The 20,976-nt window shown below is 34.7% G+C and overlaps 1 protein-coding gene across 1 annotated transcript in view; it reads right to left on the bottom strand.

The window, feature by feature from the left end:
- The window catches only part of LOC131856742 (G-type lectin S-receptor-like serine/threonine-protein kinase At2g19130), an 18,910-nt gene extending 15,442 nt beyond the window's left edge, over window positions 1-3,468 (bottom strand). The window contains exons 1-2 of the mRNA XM_059208651.1: window positions 3,193-3,468; window positions 1,597-2,773 (exon numbers count right to left, since the gene is read on the bottom strand). Of these exons, the coding sequence (XP_059064634.1) occupies window positions 1,597-2,773; window positions 3,193-3,468 (1,453 nt within the window). The remainder of the gene's footprint in view (window positions 1-1,596; window positions 2,774-3,192) is intronic.
- Window positions 3,469-20,976: the final 17,508 nt, after the last annotated feature.

The raw sequence follows: 20,976 nt of genomic DNA on the forward strand, positions 1-20,976 counted from the left end.
GATTTCAACACAAAGCCAATGATTTCAATTTTATTTTTTTTAAAACACCGAGTTTACATTGTAGAATTCCCCAATTCTCTCTCTCTCTACCTCTCATTCTCTACTTGTTGCTCATACAATTTATACCAAACTTGAATTTTCCCACTATGACCATTGGATTGCATGACTATTCAAATTCAAAAACTAATGAGTCGCTGTTGGACACAGGTGTCAGAATAGCAATGTCGATATGCTAAATCAATGTTGGGTGCTGATGTTAGATTAGTAACTTCGATCATGAACTTTTTGATCGCTCATCATAATAACTCTTCAAGGCGAAGTAAACATTTCATGTAATTTCGACAGAACAACCTACCCTAATATCACTCATATCAGTATAGCTTATGCCGAACAAAATATTTGAAGGTCTATCGGTATAACCCATCGAAGTCGGCTGAACAACATTTTGTAATCCTGATAGTGTAAATTATCGTGATGACAACCTTATTGGATTAGTTATTTCGATGATAGCTTTCCACCACAATGATGCATATTGGGTTAACTATCCTAATGCCTATATTGATACTTTATCGAAATAACTATTCGAAGTCGACCGAACAAGATTTTGCAAAATCAATAGTATAAACTATCCCAATAACCACAATAATGATACCCTTATTGGTTTAACCTATCTTGATAACAGTAATGACAATTTTTTATCCCAATGACATCTTATCGATATAGCTTATCCCGATAACAAAAATGATAACATTTTGAGCAACTTTACAAATTTAAAAATCATGACTCCAGTTTTGACAAATAGATCCAAAAACATGAAATAACATTACAAATGGTCTCAACGGACCTTATTGAATCAAAATAGACCTAACCCTAACTCCTAAGAATCAAAACACCAAATTGACACATTGACTAAACCTTAAGTGCTCTTGCATCACTAATGAATGTGAAACATATATTTAATCATTACAGAGTAGACTAAAATAACAACAAGAATTTGTCATCTGTTAATATGCACTTATATTTAGAACACTTCATAAAAATAGATCTAAAACTAATGAAAAAATGACATGAATAAATAAATTTCACCTTTAAACATATAAACATATCAACCTTATTTAAAAAAAACAATGATTACTAATCCATTCATTTAACATATGCTTATTAAACCATTAAAATCCTTTCATTCAACATATACTTCTTAAACTGAATAAGATAATCCATTTCTTCCTCTTTCATCAATGTTAATATATTGCTGGTGTACAAAACTAATGAACATTAAATTCAATACCATTACCATTAAAAATTTACATCAAGAAAGGGACTCATACATTTCATTTTTCCTCCTAAGAAAAAATCACAATACTCCATCACACTCTCTCACACCCAAGGTCAAACAGACAATTCTACTTTCTTCTCCTACATCTTTATTGTCTCTCCAAACAGGTGAAACGAAAATAACATATACGGACATTATTTAAGCTTGACCAAGCGCTCATGTAATTTCAAACAATGCAATCGGTATCGCTATAATCGCCATCGCCATCAGTGTTCCGTCGGTCTTCTACTCGTTGGTTGGTCACGCTTGCTCTGTCTTACCTTGAAGCATCAGCACCACTTGTGCCATGTTCGGTCTGGCCTTCTCATCATTTTGAATGCATAACAAACTTACCAGGGCAGATCTTCTCAACTCTTCCACATCTGCATCACTTGCAATCCTTTTATCCACAATATTTATCATGTTTCTCTCACAAATTTGCTCTTTAACCCAGGCTGGAAAGTAGTACCTACTTGATTCTTGCACATTTAGGTCCAGATTTCTCTGGCCAGATATAATTTCCAAGAGAGTCATGCCGAAACTGTAGACATCAACCTTGGGAGTGATGGGAAGGCCAGAGAGCCATTCAGGAGCCAAGTATCCTCTCGTTCCCCTCGTAGCAGTTACCACCTTGCTGAAATCTCTACCCACAAGCTTTGCTAAGCCAAAATCCCCCAACTTGGGAGTAAAATCCTTATCTAGCAGAATGTTTTCGGGCTTTATATCGCCGTGAATGATGCGATCGCTGCATTGCTCATGGAGATAAAGTAATCCTCTTGCAGTACCCAATGCAATCTCAAATCGGGTTCTCCAATCCAGTATCTTCGATTGGTGTTTCGAATTATTGGTGAAAAGAAAAGAATTTAGAGAGCCGTTGGGCATGTAATCATAAACCAGTAACCTTCGCGATCCTTGTGCACAAAATCCTCTAAGCCTCACCAAATTCGCATGATTTATGATTCCCACAGAGTTGATTTCCGCTCGGAATTGCTTTTCAAATTGCTTTGAACTCTCCATTCTCACACTAACCACCATCCTTCTAGCCAAGGAATCAAAATGAGGGGGAGGGAGCTCCTCCACCCACAACAAATCTGTAGCAAGCAACTTTGAATGAGGAGAAGCAACTAAAATATCTCGATCTTCCAAATAACACCCCATATTGAGCCGACTAGACAAACAATCCTTACTACCAGAAGAAGGGAAACCAAAGGACAAAAAATCCAACTCCTCCTGGGATAAAGCCTCCATAGGATGGATGGAAGAGTCTAGCGTCGAACCACCTTCAACTAGAGAAAACTTTGAGATCTCGAAAACAACCTCATTATCCTTAGGCAAGAACTTCTTAGGATCCACCTTTTCATTACCTCCAACCTTAGATACTACCCTAAAAGTCTTCTCCTTCCAAACCTTCTTCACGGGTTGAGATTTAGGCTGAGGATTCAAAGAGCAGTTCTTAGCCTGTGACATGCACGCTTGTAGAGAAAGAACACAAAAGAGAGAGATTCAAACTCAACCTTTTGGTTTCAAACTCTGGGATTAAATGGAACTTCGTAGCTGAGGGGAGGTGAGCAAACTATTTCACATTTACACACATGCTAGCAAAAACCAGCATTTTGCAAGAAAAAATTAATTCATCTATAGTCAAAACCTGACCAAAGGAACTGGCAATCCCTTTAAAAACTTCTTCCACCTAGAATTTCAATCGAAAATCCACCAATCTAACCCAAACCAGAGTCACATTAAATAGCAATCAGAAAGATTCAAATCAGGCTCCCATTTTTCAGCACCAAGGTCGATTTCCCAATGACCCAAGGGCCACCACATAAAATAGACCATAAATCCTCTTCATGCGAAGAGGAGAAAGAGAAAAAAAAAACCTTGCCATTGTCTGGTAGAGTTCCTTTGAACACTGTGCCGAATCCGCCGCTCCCCAACTTATGTCTGAAATTGCTGGTTGCGGTCTTCACCTGGTTGTGAGTGAACCTTTGGGCCCACCTTTGCGGACGCAGTGCATCCAACGAAGCTGCACACCTCTGGGTCGGTCTTAGCCGACGCCTCTGCCAGAATAGAAATGCAAAAATCAAAGCAACAAGGACAGCAACAAGAATCTCCGAGAGAATTATAATCAGAAATTTCTGAAGTGTTAGTGCCATCAAATAAGAGTCATTTCCCAAAAAAAATCCCTAAAAGATGCTCAAATTTCTAGTTGGTTCTTTTGTACGGGACGGTGCAAATGGACCTTTACACATCTGAAAATTTGAGCTCTGTGAAATGAATCTTCACCTGCATATGTCTGACAATTTGAGCTCCTTCAGAGTAAATTAACGCTAAACTATTGCTAAACCAGTGAGTGCATATGCCTAAATACACTTGAAAAGATATATATTAGAAAGCTTTCTGCGAAATGACTTGGTCGTCGGAGAGAAAATACACGCAGTCTTTGTAGCGTCTATCCTAGGATTGTGTGGATGATGCAAGCTTAAATTTGATGCAAAATGTTTAGGTATGAGTGGTTTAGAAATTTATTTATTTTTTTAAATTTTTCAACCATCTTTGTCGTTTCTATTTTAAAATTGTTTTTAAGATGAAATGGAAGGTAAAATCAATAGTGTTTGAAATTTTGAACACAAAGACGTGTACTATAAAGTGTGCTATTGACTAGACATGTTTGGAAAATAATATCATAAAAAAAAGGTTTAAATTTCAATATTTGTTTCTAATAGTAGTGAGAAGAAATTGGTCTTTGATGGCAAGCGTAAATTTGATTCAAAATGTTTAGGTAAGAGTGGTTTATAGATATTTATTAAAGAAATCATTTTAAAAATCTTTGTCGATCTTATTTTTTAATTTTTTTAAAGATGAAATGGAACGTAAAGTCAATAGTGAGAGAAATTCAGGACACAATGATGTGTACTATAAACTAGCATACCTATATTCTATAAATAAAATTTATGTAGATGACGTTGAGAGATATCAATTTTTACAAATATTTACCCTTAACATAGGTTGATTAATTTCATATGGTTTATATTTATTGCAATTTAGTCTTATTTTAGAATATGAAATGATTTGCATGAAAAACATAGAAGTTTTTAAATTTAGATTTAAAAATATAAATTTTAGAGCCTTGTTTAGAATATGAAATGATTTGCATACAAAAAAAATAAAAATATAAGTTTTTTTTTAAATATAGATTTAAAAACATATTTTTTTAAATTAGAAGTTTTTTAAAATATAGATTTAAAAATATAATTGTTTTTTACATTTAATAAATAATAATAGTAGGAAGTTGCTTTTTAAATTAGATTTGTTTCTTTATATATATATATAATAGAAAGTTTTTTTTAATTTAGATTTTAGTCTTTAACTTATTTTTAAATTATGTGTTATCTAGTCATAATAAAAAATAATAATAGAAAGTTTCTTTTTAATTTAGATTTTAGTTTTCAACTTATTTTTAAATTATCCATTGTTTTGACATAATTATTCTATTGACTAGACGTGCTTGCAAAATAATATTATGAAAAAAAATTTAAATCTCAATATTTATTTCTAATTATTTCAATTCTTAAATTATCTATAGATTTAAAATTAGACTTTATTTTTAATCTTTCTATAAGCATTACTATCTTAAATTAAACTAATAATACTTTGTGAAGCCCAACAAATGTTGTTAAAAATATTAGAGCTATCAGAATCATTGAGAATGTGGGAAATAAAATATCATAAAGAGATGTGTAAGAATATTATCCTTAAAAATGTCAATAAAGAGTCTAATAAGCTAAACAAAGATGATATTCTCAAGGCTATGCACTTTCTAAAAAATGCTAAATCATCTAGCATTGATGGCTTGCTAAGTGAGATTTGTTAAGATGATTTAAATTTGATTGTAAATAATTTATTTCTCATGTATAATGAATCTTTTGAGAATGGCTCTTAAGGAAACAAAATAAATAGAAGAATTAGTAAACTCTTCCTAAACTCCTTCCTAAGAAAAGACATAAAAATCAAATAAATAATTGGAAGTCAATTATTTTGTTTTCGAAAGATTTATTTGTGATAAAAAAAATTTGTTTTAGATCCAAAATCAACTTTAACTGAATAAATGAATGCCATGTTTCATTAATTGTGAAATGCATAGACATTTTTTATGGAGGCAATAAACATTGGCGTAGTAAGTTTTAATCTTCTAAAAACCATGTAAACATTGGTGTGGCATGTCCCTATCATGCATAGGCTTAACGAATGTTATTATTTTAACAAGTCAAATGTTTTTTTTCTTTATAGAAAGGTATGCTTGCCTACATGAGAATCTTCTCAGCTACTAAACAAATCGATATTTTTATTTGAATCAAGGTAAATGTAAGTGTTTTTGTTGAACGAAAAAATAATGTACCAATTTAGTATTTAGTGGGTCTTTTTAAAAACATATGGTTCCATCAAATTATTTGAGGTGACAGTTGGATGAATTTAATGGTTTTAAATAACATATTACTTTATAAACAAGCATGCTCAGCAACCCCAAAATATTCCCACCAATAGAAAATTAATCAAAACAAACTCAGCATCAGAGCCTTTTCGACATGCATGAGACACTTTTGGTGGGTTGTTGCCCACCTAGAAAAATCCTATTGGCTAAATATAAGCATAAATTGTAGCAAGTCTATATAGAACAAGGAAAAAGATTACCTAGCTTAAAATCATAATATTTTGGCAATTGCCTCTTAAGGAACAACAAAAATAATTATAAACCAAATCATGGAAGGGGTACTTTAAGTTACAAAGGATATATTTTAGACCAAGGAACATCTTTTTACATGATTGGTGACAAATCAGTGTTTGTTGATTTTGTTGAGGAGAGGAATATAGTTTCGGAAATTATTCTTAGAAATCAAAAAAATAGTTGTATTGGATTTCATAAGTTTTGAATTTAAGATGGAGCTTTGAAAAAGAATTTGTTTATCTAAGGCTTAGGGATTAATCTTCTCTCAATATACGTGATTGTATTCAATAAAGCTATACATTTATTGGTTCGATTGATTTAGTTATAATTAGGAAAGAAACCAAATAAAATAGTTGTTATAGGCATTATTGATCACAATATCAATCTTTCCAAGTTTGATGAAGTTCCTAAAGCATTGGCTTGTATAATGTATTATATGTAAAGATTATAATGTTATATACTTGGATATTTAAACTATAAACTATAATGTTATATACTTGGACATTTATCTAAAACTTTGAATATTTGATCACTACCAATTTTAAAATGGCTCTTTTTCCATATGCTTAGCATTTTATTTTATGAATGCACTTAAAGGATTACTCTAGAACTACAACATAAATAAAGTCTTATATCAATGACTTTAAGAATGCAACCTCTTATAATGGGGTATAATAGGGTTTCTTCAAGGTCATCCATAAAGATATATAGACAAGGGATTGAATTTCTATGATGTAGTAAGGAAATATATACTATATATAGCTTATATGGTAGATAAGGATCATGTTTTTATGGAGGTAGTAGAACCAAGAGTATCTTGAATATTAAAAACACCTTACAAAATTAGTAATGATCTAGGACTTTTTAATATAGTGGCATTTTTAACTCTCCCTAACTATCGCAATATAGAGAGATTTGTTACATAATTATGGATTCATGGATAAATAACATAAACAAAAGTATGAAGAGAACTAAAGAAAAATAAACAAAAGCTACATAAGAAATGGGGAATATCAAAGGATCTAGCTACACTAGAAGTGATAGGAATCTTAGATTCACCACCCCCAATTGAAGTATCATACAATGTGTGGTATTCTAAGCACCCAAACACATGAATCTTCTAGATTTTAAATAAGAGACTCTTAAATTCTCAAACTAGTAAGGAAAAAGGAATTAGAAAAATGATTACCATAACTCACCTTAATAGGAAAACTATAGTCTTTGAAAAAAAAATAGAGAAACCTAAATCACTAGAGGTAGAACTTATAGAATCCATCTTACATATGAGAAATACAAATAATAAAGGTGAGACATGCCAACATAGGAAGAAGCAATAGTTAAAAAGAAACTACATTGTAGCACATAATAGAGAATATAATTTGTACAAGATAATATAAAAATAAGAAATGATAATATATGTAGAGAGGAAACACCTACAAATAAGTTGAAGGTGTATCAATAAGAAACAACCGCCATTGTTGAGAAATAAGGAACATATAAATATAAAAAATAGGAAGTAGAACAACAAGATTAGGATAAACATAAGGAGAAAGTAGAGGAAAAAGAAGAATTTTTTAACGTGAAACTACTATTTAGATATTTATTGGGATTCTTCTCACCATTGTATATATGTACACATTTATAATTAAGTAAATAAAAGAAGGAAATAATTATGAAGGCAATTCTATTTTTCATCCTAACAGCACTATAAAACTTTATGGAGATAATTAGAAAAAATTCTAAAGGAACTAGCAACAATATTGAAATAGGAAAGAGAAGAGATAGCCAAAATTAAACAAGATGTGTCTTTCCAGACATTTAGTGCCACGATAGAAACACCTTTTGGTGAGGTAGCCACCACAGTTCAAAACCTCATTGCACCACTGAGAGTGCAAGTCTTTGTGTCATCGCTACTCCGTTGGGCTCACAAGTTTGAATAAGTGAAGTGTGGGGATGAGGTCCCTTGATTTTGACCTCACTATTTCATAGCTCTCCAAGTCAAAATCATTTCATGTGGACCCGAAGAGCATGTCATGCAAGTGTGACCAGTCACATTAAAAATTTTACTAGACATAAGAAGAAAAAATAAAATAAAGAGGATATAAGAAATCAAACATTACATTCAATAGTAGCAATGTTGTCACCAACTTAGAAAGAAATGCTATAGAAAAAATTAAAATAGGAGATTGTGTAAGAAACTCAAACGAATAATAATGCTTTTGTGGAGAAAGAAGAAAAAGAATAAACATAGAAAGAAAATTAATAAAAGTTGAAGAATGAAGAAAATGATGGGAAACAAATCCTTATAAATCAATCAATCCACAAATTAAGTGACTTGAAGATCATCAAAGAAGACATTAATAATTTTTATTAATTGATAGTTCTCTTCAATTCATTAATAGATGCGAGGTTGCAATAAGATGTCAAATTATTTGATGAATAAGAATCTCAACGACTATGTTTTTTTAATATTTTTATTTAAAAGTTTAAATTTAAAAATAAATACGTATTTTGAATAGATAATTTTTAATATATAATTGCTTAGCAAATACAAAGACTAATTAAAATATGTTGCAATGTTAATTATTATAATATAAATAGTAATAAACTTACTTCTTGAAGTAGCTCTTAAAATCTTAAAGAAATGAAATAGTTTGAATAATAAAAATAATCTTCACTTGAGGTATTCATCCAACTCATTATATAAGACAAAGAACAACATAATTTATTATCTATTAATATTACTCACTCTATTCGAAAATCAAAGAGTTAATAACATCTTTATACTCTGACGAATTATATATATAATTAACCTTTGATTGTTGAATTTATGACAAATCTCAAGAATAATATAGAAATAAAATTATATTTGAATAAAGAAATTGATCACTTCTTTTCACACTAGGAGATATATGAAATTAATAAATACTTATGGAAATAGAGACTCTTAGGATGAAAATAATAAACTTTACGATATCAATTAGTTATGAGAAAGAAAAATCGCTTATCAAATTTTTTCTTCTATTATTAATGGAAAAAAAGACATCTAGTCTATCTAACCCTCCAAATACACATTTGACCGTCCTTAGATCGAGAATTTAGGGTTCTAGCAGAAGCTGACGGGTAATAAACGAAGTGGATGATTTTGCGTGCAATTGCCGTTCAATGCCTCCGTTGATTTTACTCGACTTGACTGACTTCAGAAATGTCAGTTTTTCTCTTTTGAATTACGGAGGGAAATAAAGATTGCTATGCTTTGGCTCTGCTCATCGTCGATCGTTTCATTCTACATAGCCCGTGCAGGTGAGGTTCACTCTTATTGAGACGCTCAATTGCATAGAGGAAAGAAATTGGAATTGCTTATCTTCTTCAGTTGCTTAAATTTTCATTATTGTTGCAGCCAAGTTATATTTTTAGGGTATATAAAGTTCTATGCAAATGTTGTCAATTTATTATAAGGAAAGAAGTATAATATTTCAATCAATTTTTCATTGGATGAATATTTTTAATTTAAATTCAGAAAATCTGTTAGGTTGTGGTCTTATACATCGTGGTTTTCTAAAATATGAAAATTTTCAGAGTATTTTAATGTAGGTAGTTTAATGAATTTTGGGTAAGCCTAAGACTTGAAGTTCCAAAGTTGGTAGTTCTTTTAGTTTTTTCAACAACAGTATTGCCAAATGATTTTGCTGATTTTTGTAAGAAGATGGCAGTTGAATAAGAAAGTATCCTTAAAATTGTTCTCATAATCTAAATTTAACTGCAAAATCTCCCAAACTAGTTCTTTTTAAGGAATAATTGAGAGCTTGGTTTAATCTTATTATATGTTTTTGATTAGATAAAAAAGGGAAATTAGGGTTCTATTCCTGTTACGAAATCACTAGCAATGGGTGATGAAGCTGTGCATGAAAGTTTCCTTTGTTTCTTACTGCGCTGTCCTGTTGAAATGCATGTTGACGACAAGGATAATGTGAGTTTCCAGACAAGTCCTGTGACACCGGGAAGAAAGGGCAATAAGCCTGTAGTTGGGTTTGAGGTTGACATAAAAGCTATAGATGCTACGATGTAGTAATTGATGCTGAAGATGCAGACATTGGAGAAAATTTGGCAGCAGATTTGTATAGTTATAAGAAAAACATTGGTACGAGGATTATGGAACTTACTAGTGGATATACAATGCCTCTATTGGAAGATGATAGACTGGTTAGGGTAGTGTGAAGGGTGAGGGGATACAAGGCTTTAAATTTCAAGGGTTAGGTGAGGCAGTGAGACCGATGATTCACTCAATGGTTGCAGTTTTGATTAATGGAGTTTATACTAGGGCTTGTAATCACCAATCGACAGCTGCATCTACAAAGAGAGTGGTCCATTGGATAATTTTCACAATTGCTCTAATGTTTTTGGTAGTGCTATGCGTGTTTTGTAATATTATCTGGTGGCTACTACTGGTTGCCAATTTAGTCTTATAGTTTAGAGCTATGTTATATTTTTTATTAAATAAAAAGGAAAGTTAGGATCATAAAGGTAAATTGGGATCCTATTTCTGTTACAGAAACAGTCAGAGACAATAGCAAACAAAATTATTTAAAAGGAATAATGGAGAGCACAGAGGAAAAACAAACAGTTATAATGCCAACGTAAACAAACACAAAAGAGACATTCCTTGAAAACTTAAAAGACATTTCCTTATATTTTAATATCAATAGTTTATAAAAATGAACTGCTAATAAAACCCCATATATTAAATTTAAAAAATTTAGATTCTAGTGAAAGTAATTTGTAGTCTTTTCATTTTTATGTCCAGCAGATGGTGAAAAGATAGGAGTATGCTACGGAATGCTGTCAGACAGTTTGCCTTCTCACGATGAGGTGGTGAATCTGATGCAGTCAAACAACATAGGAAAGGTGAGAATATACATGGCAGAGCAGACCGTTCTAAAGGCCCTGAAGAATTCTCGAATCGAAGTTCTTGTGGGAGTTGGCAACGCTGAGCTTCAGACGATTGCAGATGACCAGGATGCAGTGAACGGATGGGTGAGTGACAACATTAAACCATTCTATCCTTCTGTCAACATCAAATACATTGCAGTGGGAAACGAGGTTTTTGCAAGTAGAACACGGAGTGTGCACAAAGACGTGGTCAGAAAAGTGGACACCACCCAAAAATATTTGAAAAAACAGGTAGCGTGTACGCGGTCTTAAAATTTCAAATTCCCGCATATGCGCTTAGGTTTGTTCTTCCCGAGCCTAGAAAAGGTAGCGCGCACGCGCTAAGTTTCGGAAACTGAGCGCGTACGCGCTACGCCTAGGAAAATTAGTGCGTACGCACTAATAATCCTAGTAAAACCACGTACGAGGTGCCTGATGAAAAAAGTTTTAAAAAAAAATTGGGTCCTCATTTACCCGAAAAGCGCATTTTTTACTTTGTTTTTTTCCAATTTTCTAACCTAAACCGCGAACGGGGTGCGAATTTGTTCTCCAGGCTATGGATCAAGGTTAGTTTTTGGTTATTTTTGTCTTTCTTTCTGGTTTATGCAATTTGTTTTACATTTTGAATTTAATTTCATTAATTTTGATTAGGTTTTTTCATTTTTTGTTTCAAAAACTAGATTCTTCTAATCTAGAACAAAAACAACCAAATGCACCTCCTGAAAACCCACAAGAACAACCAAATGCACCTCCTGATAACACACAAGAACAACCCCCAATTCCTCCTTTTGACCGCACAGCTGAAACACAGGAAGAATTAATTAATCAGTTAGGGCAAAATACATCCAAAATCAATAGACTGATTGTAAAATTGAGAACTTCTGAACTTGACCATCATCAATCCCTCGCCACTAGCCTAGAAACATTATCTAGTGGTGCCATAGCTATTTCCACAGAAATTACCAAATGGGGAAGCTTTAGGGATAAGTGTCGTCAATTCTATGCCAATGGGCTATCATATGATGGAGTTAAAAACAAAAATATTTCTAAAAAACAAATATGTGCCCTTTTTGTTGACCCCAAAACTGGTCAGTCATTACCTCCTAATGCAAAGAGGTTTCCCATACATTGGTGTACCAATGTGCAGATGAAGAATCTTTTTTGGCAGAGGTGGTGGATGGTCTTTGATTATCCACCTTGTAATAATTATGAGGTGCCATTATATTTTTTGAGAAAAATATATTGTGAGTTTGTGCTCAATGTCCGCCCAAATTATTTTGACATGAGAGAGTTTCATGGTAGACGTGGTGGCTCTGCCCAAGATAGACCTGGAGCTCGTAGGCGATTAGCCGCGGAGAGTCACCGCCGCCTAGCACCCAAACCCAAGGTGCATCAGGCTGTCCCATTAGAGCTGAAAGAGTCGATGGAGCTACAGACTCTTCATGCGGCCACAGCATTGGCTGGTGCCATCATCCAGCATGGGACATCATTAGCACACCCTATTGTATTGGATGATGAGCCGTTAGAGGGCAACAAAGAGCCCATCAAGCATATGTGTGTCAGTTTCTCGGGGATATGCTCGGGGATAGATGATGCAGTCAGTGCAGATGGATACTTATATCATCTATGCACGATTTGCGGTTGTAGATGTTAGGCTCACACAGTTGAGGATGTCGTGCTGATAGATGAGTTGATGGACATGGTGTTTGCCCATGAGCCACAGACACAGGTGTGTTGATTTGAATTCATAACATTTTATTTATCAGTCACTTTAATTTTGTAATTACATAAATGAATTTTCATTTATACATCGATTTAAATTGAGACAAATAATATGCATTTCAGGATGCAGCAGCGGTATCCCATACACCTCTCCCAGTTACCATAGCTGCAACTTTGACGCCTGAGGTATAAATTTTGTAAGATGTTAAAATAGAATAGTACACTTTGAATTAAAAAAAATACAAGATATAATAACTATCTTTAATGCTTGGTCCAATTTTTAGTTTGTAGGTGTTGACAGGGGACGGAATATCCCAGATTGATGACACCACGCTCTCGGCGATCGATTTTGGCCTACAAGGCTATACAGTATCGTATTTTGTACAACTCTTTTATGTATTGTTTTGATGGAATATGCAAGTCATTTCATTTTAGATTTTTAAAATTATGTTTAATTTATTATCTGTACTAATATCTCATGTTAATTTTGTGTTTTTAGGGCACCCCCTCCGCGTCTAGGGCTTGTCCTAAGAAAAAGAATTCCTCGAAGATGCCAAAATGTGTGAAGAAGGTAATTGAACACATTTTTAGTTGTACAATTGTTTGAAAATGTTGAAATCAAGTATTAGTTGGGGTTTGTAGATTGATTAGTGTTTTTTGTCTATTTTACACGTACAGTGGCCATTGAGCTTTGTGGATCTGTTGAATGCACCTGATTCGCCCATGGATCAAGAGGGCAGAGGTATGTATCTCTACTTTATTTTCTTGATTTCATGATTATATGCATGTGTACATGTGAACTTGTGATATATTATAATTTCTTATAATTTTTTCATACAAGAAATATCCATACCTATTTCGTCAATGGCAAACCCTCCTCCTTGCACTGGAGAAGCACATCAGGATCCCGTACACTTTTGTTTGATATGTAAAATTAATTGTTTTCAACCTTCAATACTTATCATTATATTAATTGTATTTAATCTTTGTACATTTTTTGTATAGCTAATAGCATCAGTTTCTACATCGATGGTGTGCCATCCTTAGTCCATTGGTGAAGTGTCTCAGGCACATGTACATCATTGTTCTCTATATTATAGCTTTTAAGTGTTTTTGATATATTTATGTTAGTACATTTTATTAATTGTACATTTAATCTACAATAGACTCCTTCGTGGTACGGCCATAACGTGGATCAATTTAAGTATGTCTTCAAGAAAACACCTAAGAGTGACAAGGAGAGGAGAGCGAAGACATTAGCTCCTGGATCAGTCGATGAGGTAATCTACATTTCAATTGCAAAGGAATTAAAGTTAAATACATAGTTATAATGTTAATTGTGAACTAATTTCTACAAAAGAATTCTAATTTGACTTTTGAATTGAGGTTTTGCAGCCATCTACAGAGTCGCATACTACACCGAAGAGGCTTGATTTTGATGATCCACCAGAAGTTTAGGATCATATAGTGTTAGTTTTGGTCATAGAATGACCAATACATGTAGATATATTCTACATTTTTATTGTATATCGATTTGGACATGGCATATGCCACATTTTTGTAATACTTGTATTGACTTGGCAGACATGCCTTTTTTAATATATATAAATATCGATATTCGATCCAATAAATGTGTAATGAGTTTATTATTTTGTATTCCTTGTATTTTGTGGTTATCCTTTTATAAATTTAAATGAATATTTGCATATGTAATCAACAATATGAATATAAACAACAAAATTTGGCAAAATAAAGCATGGTAATCGTGGAATATGATTTGATAAAAATTTTAAAATGTTGAATTGACCCTACAAAACTCCTTGTATTCAGTTCATTATTGTGTATTCGCTGTATTTGGTGGCTGCTCTTTTATAAATTTAAATGAATATTTGCATATGTAATTAACAATATGAATATAAACAACAAAAATCGACAATATGAATTTAAACAACAATGTGTTTGGTGCGAGAGCACCCTAACGCTCGCAATGGTCAAATTTTGTTCCTCGTGTGCACAAACCGACATCGCAAGTATGTCTGGGTGGGCATGTTTACACTAGGAATGCCCCTATCATTCATCCCAAAGCACCGGAACGTCGAGAGTCATACCCTACCGATGCGATCTCTCAAGTGCCCTGAGTCCAAAAAATTGTCAAAATTTGACGGACTGTTTCTTCCAATCCACGACACATACAGTCAATCTGTTTGATCCCATGGGGTTGTATGAGGCTCCTCTACAATGGCCTATCTCTGTTTTTGATGACTCAGAGCCATTTTCAATTAGTAGCATTTTTTCGCCTGCTCAAAAAATAGTCAGTTGCTTGCAAGGAAAAGTTGCAAGATTGGCTAGAATTGATTTTGTTCCTCGTGTGCACAAACTGACATCGCGAGCACATCTGGGTGGGCATGTTTACACTAGGCATGCCCCTACCATGCATCCCAAAGCATCAAAACATCGAGAGTCATACCCTACCGGTGCGATCTCTCAAGTGCCCTGAGTCCAAAAAATTGTCAAAATTTGATGGACTGTTTCTTCCAATCCACGACACATATGATCAATTTGTTTGATCCTGCGGGGTCGCGTGAGGCTCCTCTACAATGACCTATCTTAGTTTTCAATGAATCGGAGCCATTTTCAATTAGTAGCATTTTTTTGCTTGCTCAAAAAATCGTAAGTTGCTTGCAAGGAAAAGTTGCAAGATTGGCTAGAATTGATTATGTTCCTCGTGTGCACAAACTGACATCATGAGTGAGTCTGGGTGGGCATGTTTACACTAGGAATTCCCCTGTCATGCATCCCAAAGCACCAGAACATCGAGAGTCATACCCTACCGGTGCGATCTCTTAAGTGCCCTAAGTCCAAAAAATTGTCAAAATTTGACGGACTGTTTCTTCCAATCCACGACACATATGGTCGATCTGTTTGATCATGTGGGGTCACGTGAGGCTCCTCTACAATGGCCTATCTCATCTTTCAATGACTCAGAGCCATTTTCAATTACTAGCATTTTTTTGCCTGCTCAAAAAACTATAAGTTGCTTGCAAGGAAAAGTTGCAAGATTGGCTAGAATTGATTTTGTTTCTTGTGTGCACAAATAGATGTTGCGAGCACATCTGGGTGGGCATTTTTATGCTAGGCATGCCCCTATCATGCATCCCAAAGCACCAGAATGTCAAGAATATACCCTACCGGTGCGATCTCTCAAGTGCCCTGAGTCCAAAAAATTGTCAAAATTTGACAGACTGTTTCTTCCAATCCACGACACATATGGTCGATCTGTTTTATCCCGTGGGGTCACGTGAGGCTCCTCTACAATGGCCTATCTTGGTTTTTGATGACTCGGAGCTATTTTCAATTAGTAGCATTTTTTTGCCTGCTCAAAAAACCGTCAGTTGCTTGCAAGGAAAAGTTGCAAGATTGGCTAGAATTGATTTTGTTCCTCGTGTGCACAAATAGACGTCGCGAGCGCATCTAGGTGGGTATTTTTACGCTAGGCATGCCTTGGTCATCCATCCCAAAGCACTAGAACGTCGAGAGTCATACCCTATCGGTGCGATCTCTCAAGTGCCCTAAGTCCAAAAAATTGTCAAAAAATGATGGACTGTTTCTTCCAATCCACGACACATACGGTCAATCTGTTTGATCCCATGGGTCACGTGAGGCTCCTGTACAATGGCCTATCTCAGTTTTCGACGACTCAGAACCATTTTCAATTAGTAGCATTTTTTTGCCTACTCAAAAAATCGTCAGTTGCTTGGAAGGAAAAGTTGTAAGATTGGCTAAAATTGATTCTGTTCCTTGTGTGCACAAACAAACGTCGTGTGACATATTATTCAAAAATTTGCCTCTAAATATGGTCAAATCAGCTCTTGGCTATTTGATTATACAAAAAATTGTCTTACAAATAATCTCATGGGCTTTTATACAAAATTTGGCATTACAATATATGCGATTCATCTCATCGCCATTTTAATCTACAAATCATCTCATGGGCTTTTATACAAAATTTGGCATTACAATATGTGTGATTTAGTTCATCGCCATTTTAATATACAAAATTTGGCATGTACATATGTACAAATCAGCTCATTTCCACTTAAATATACAAAATTATGCCCCTAAACATGTAAAAATCGGCTCATGGACATTTATATATACAAAAAATGAATATAGAACAATTCGTCGATGATTTATACAAAATTCTCAAAATCAATCTACTCTGAACCGTGGAATCAATCAAGTGAGCCTTCAAGATCGGCTCTAACCCATATTGTGTCAAGTATTGCCTCGTGGTCAGATTCATGAACTTTCCATAAAATCTTGTTATGAGGTCTACCACGATACTTCATCAAATGAATATTTGTTGCAACAACAAGGTTAGAGAAATGAAGAATATGTCTGTGTATTTCAAAGTCCTCGAACAACCAAACATCAGAATTCTTGATAAGGTATCTCCAAACCCATGTTCCTGTCACGACAACAGACCCTATTGGGTACTCAATACCCTCTCCGTCAATGATTGTGGTTGTCAATTTTCTTTTAGGCTCAACACAACGACACAAATAGTAATTTGTTCCTTCTTCATTGTTCTCTTCTGCAACAACTGCATACACATGACCTGCATTTTATAAAGTGTTAATTAATACCAAAAATAAAGTATGATGTACAACAAAATGAACCAAAAAGAATACTAGCAAAAAAATTAACTCAAAAAATCACCTGAATCCACTAGGTCGGATACATGGTGAAAATCCACTGATGTCTCAATTTGGCTCAATTGTAGTGCTTTGGGAATTTGATATGAATCAATGGGAACCAACGGTCTACAAGAACATTTGTCAACCCACTCTTCTGATTCACATTTTTCCCACAAACAATACATGCATGAAGAGCAAAAACATACCATCTGTCTCGTATAAATTACCAGTGAACTTGAATTTGAACTCATAAATGAGTGCATGTCACTCGATCCTGTAACTGTACAACAATCTAGATAGTTTTCAATGTTAGATTCAGTAATCAACCAAAAATATCTACAAACCAATGGCGTACCTGGATTACCTGGACCCATTGTAGACTTACACCATCGCACAATTGTTTTTGCATCTATCAACTCAGCACCACCTTTGTACTTCAATTCTTCCCTGGCTAGGGCTCTTTTCATGCATGCTCGTGCACCATCGTGCTCTCCCTTACCATGTCCAGCCTCAGTGAAATTCCAAAAATGTTGTACACCACTTGTCACATGCATCCTTGTCAGCCAATAAAACATCCTTGCATTCTTAAATTGTGCAGTGCAATTATCTGACCATATTAAGTGTCAGTTGTATTGTATGTTCCTTTCCCTTAAACTATCATAGAAAACTTTAAAGCATCCTTGTACAAACTCTGATAAATGAGTACGATCATCACTTATGTAGAAGTGATACTCTCTTACAACCTTTCTATCCTCTGTGCTATCATCTGCATGCATGAATGCTATGTGTACAAAAATAGAAACTTGTGTAGAGTGATAATACATAGATTGCACTTCATTTTGAGGTTGTAGTGTATAATTTTCAATGAAATCAATGATAGAGACAATGGTGCCAAGAGGAAATGTGTCCTTACACAACTTGAATTGCTCATCTAACCATCAAGCTCTATGTGTATGCATTATGTACTCATAAACTAGTTTCTCTTGAAACATTTTCATAAATTGAGCTACACATATATCATTTTTCACTAGCTCACATCTCTTCAAATCTTTTCCATCTTTAACTCCATATGTGACTGTCTTGTATTTTCCAAAAGAAACTAGTTTCGTACCAATTTCATGTGTGTTCTCCAAATGTATGCATCTTGGTAAACATTGCAAACCACCACATATAGCACAAGAACCTTCCAAACAAGACATCTTATAATAAATGCAACTATCATGTCTATTACATAACACACTTGAAATAAATTCTCTTGCCGACTTAGGAGGTGCTTGTATATTACATTCCTGCAAAACATCGTTAGTGTGCAAAGTAGAACAAATATGACGAAAAATTTCATAATGCATGGAAAATTCAATATGCATCCTACAACAACACGTGGTGCATACATGATTAATCTTAATATAAAAAGGTTTTGCCATTTCAAAAAATCTTTGAGAAATTTTTATTTCAAGAAACTTTTGAAGGAATCTTTCATAAAATTTAGTTTGAGTCATATCCAAATAGTGTTTCGCATGTGGCTCATGATTTTTAGACCCAATTCGCCTTCTAACAACATCTCTTTGGTTGGGCGATACTCTTGTGTTGTCATGCCAAAAAAATTCAATTAATGTTTTTAGTGCATCTACAACAACCTTGTCTTTGCGTGGTAGTCTACCCAAGAATGCCCAAAGAGAATTATTTTTAGGTTCCTCTATTTGTTCTCACCTCTTTAATGCTTTACTTAATATTGTTCTACTAACTTTCAATGACTTACTTGTTTTGCTTATCAAACGATTTTTTTTTATTTTCTTACTCATTATGGTTGATGTAATGACACGTCAAGTAGCATTAGAATCTTTACTACGTGATTTTGAACCAATAGATTGATATGCATCAAATATATTTCTGACAATAGTTCTTTCACTATTACTTTCAGATGATCTTAGGCCTAGAATTTTCATTGTCTCTCTAAAATTCAAATTTTTAATCATTTGAACAATTAATTGACATCTTGCAGTTTGATTTAAGTTTTTAAAAGAGTTTTGCCATATTCTTTTAACCATTCTCCTACAAGTTCATTCATTCATTTTATTGGCCATTGACTTCAATATATTCTCATCAATGTCAATTAGATACTTTGGTTTCCTATGAATGATTCTAGGAGGTGTTAACATCGGTGCATTATGTACATTCAATTCATCAAGTAGAGAAGGTGTAATATGTTCATCATTTAATTGATTATTCAATGCGGTATCTTCTTCAATTGTATTAGGTTCAAACAGTAAATTATCAAATGTTTCTTCTTCAATTGCATTAGGTTCAAACGGCAAATTATCAAATGTTTCTTCTTCAATTGTATTAGGTGCATTATATTCGCTCGGTAAATCAAATTGAGATGTTGAGGTTGACATACCTTCTTCTCCCATTGTTTTTATGTCACGCAATTTCTTCATACGTTGCCTTTGTCTTTCCTTTTGAGCCTCTCGTTGTTCCATCGTTCCTCACTTGTTCTTTCCTATGGTTGAGATCGGTTGACCTAAATGGAATCATATTACATATATATGTAAAGAAAAGTTCAAAAATAAATAAATAACCATAAGTATGCATCTTATCACTATTTTTTGGAATCAAACTATTAAACAATCACAATTTAATCATTTGAAACCATGCAAAAATAAAAAACTAATAAAAACAACAATTCAATCTTTTGAGGCCATTGAGGTTCTTGGTCAACTAAAACTATGTCTATAAACCGTGTATGCGCTACATTGATAACCGCATATGTGCTGCTAGGCCATAAAATGTTGGCAAGCCCAACGGTAATTTAGGCTGATAAGTAGCACGTACATGCTAATAAGCCTAAAATTTTTATCCCAAGGTATTGAATAATGGGAATAGTACCCCATATGCGCTTATGAGTAATAAGTACCGTGTACGCGCTACTAAGCCTTTAAAAAGTTATGGAAGGGGTATGGAGGAAGGGAGAAGGAGAGAGGGAGAGAAGAGGGGGAGAGGAGAGGGGAGAGGGAGAGGAGAGGGGAGAGGGAGAGAAAGGGAGAGAAGAGGGGGGGAAGGGAGATAGAGGGAGAGGAGAGGGGAGAGGAGAGGAGAGGGGAGAGGGAGAGAGAGGGAGAGGAGAGGGAGAGAGGGAGAGAACATGGGGGGAAGGGAGAGGGGAGAGGGAGAGAGAGGGGAGAGGGAGAGAAGAGGGGGGGAAGGGAGACAGAGGGAGAGGAGAGGGGAGAGGGAGACAGAGGAAGAGAAGAGGGGGGGAAGGGAGAGAGAGGGAGAGGAGAGGGAGAGGGAGAGAGAGGGAGAGAGGGAGAGAACATGGGGGGAAGGGAGAGGTAGAGAGAGGGAGAGAGGGAGAGGGAGAGAGAGGGGAGAGGGAGAGAGAGGGAGAGAAGAGGGGGGGAAGGGAGAGAGAGGGAGAGGAGAGGGGAGAGGGAGAGATGGAGAGGAGAGGGGAGAGGGAGAGAAGAGGGGGGGAAGGGAGATAGAGGGAGAGGAGAGGGGAGAGGGAGAGAGAGGGATAGAGGGAGAGAAGAGGGGGGGAAGGGAGAGAGAGGGAGAGGAGAGGGGAGATGGAGAGAGAGGGAGAGAGG

Source organism: Cryptomeria japonica, chromosome 7 (assembly GCF_030272615.1).
Source record: "Cryptomeria japonica chromosome 7, Sugi_1.0, whole genome shotgun sequence".
Classification (NCBI taxonomy): Eukaryota; Viridiplantae; Streptophyta; class Pinopsida; order Cupressales; family Cupressaceae; genus Cryptomeria; species Cryptomeria japonica.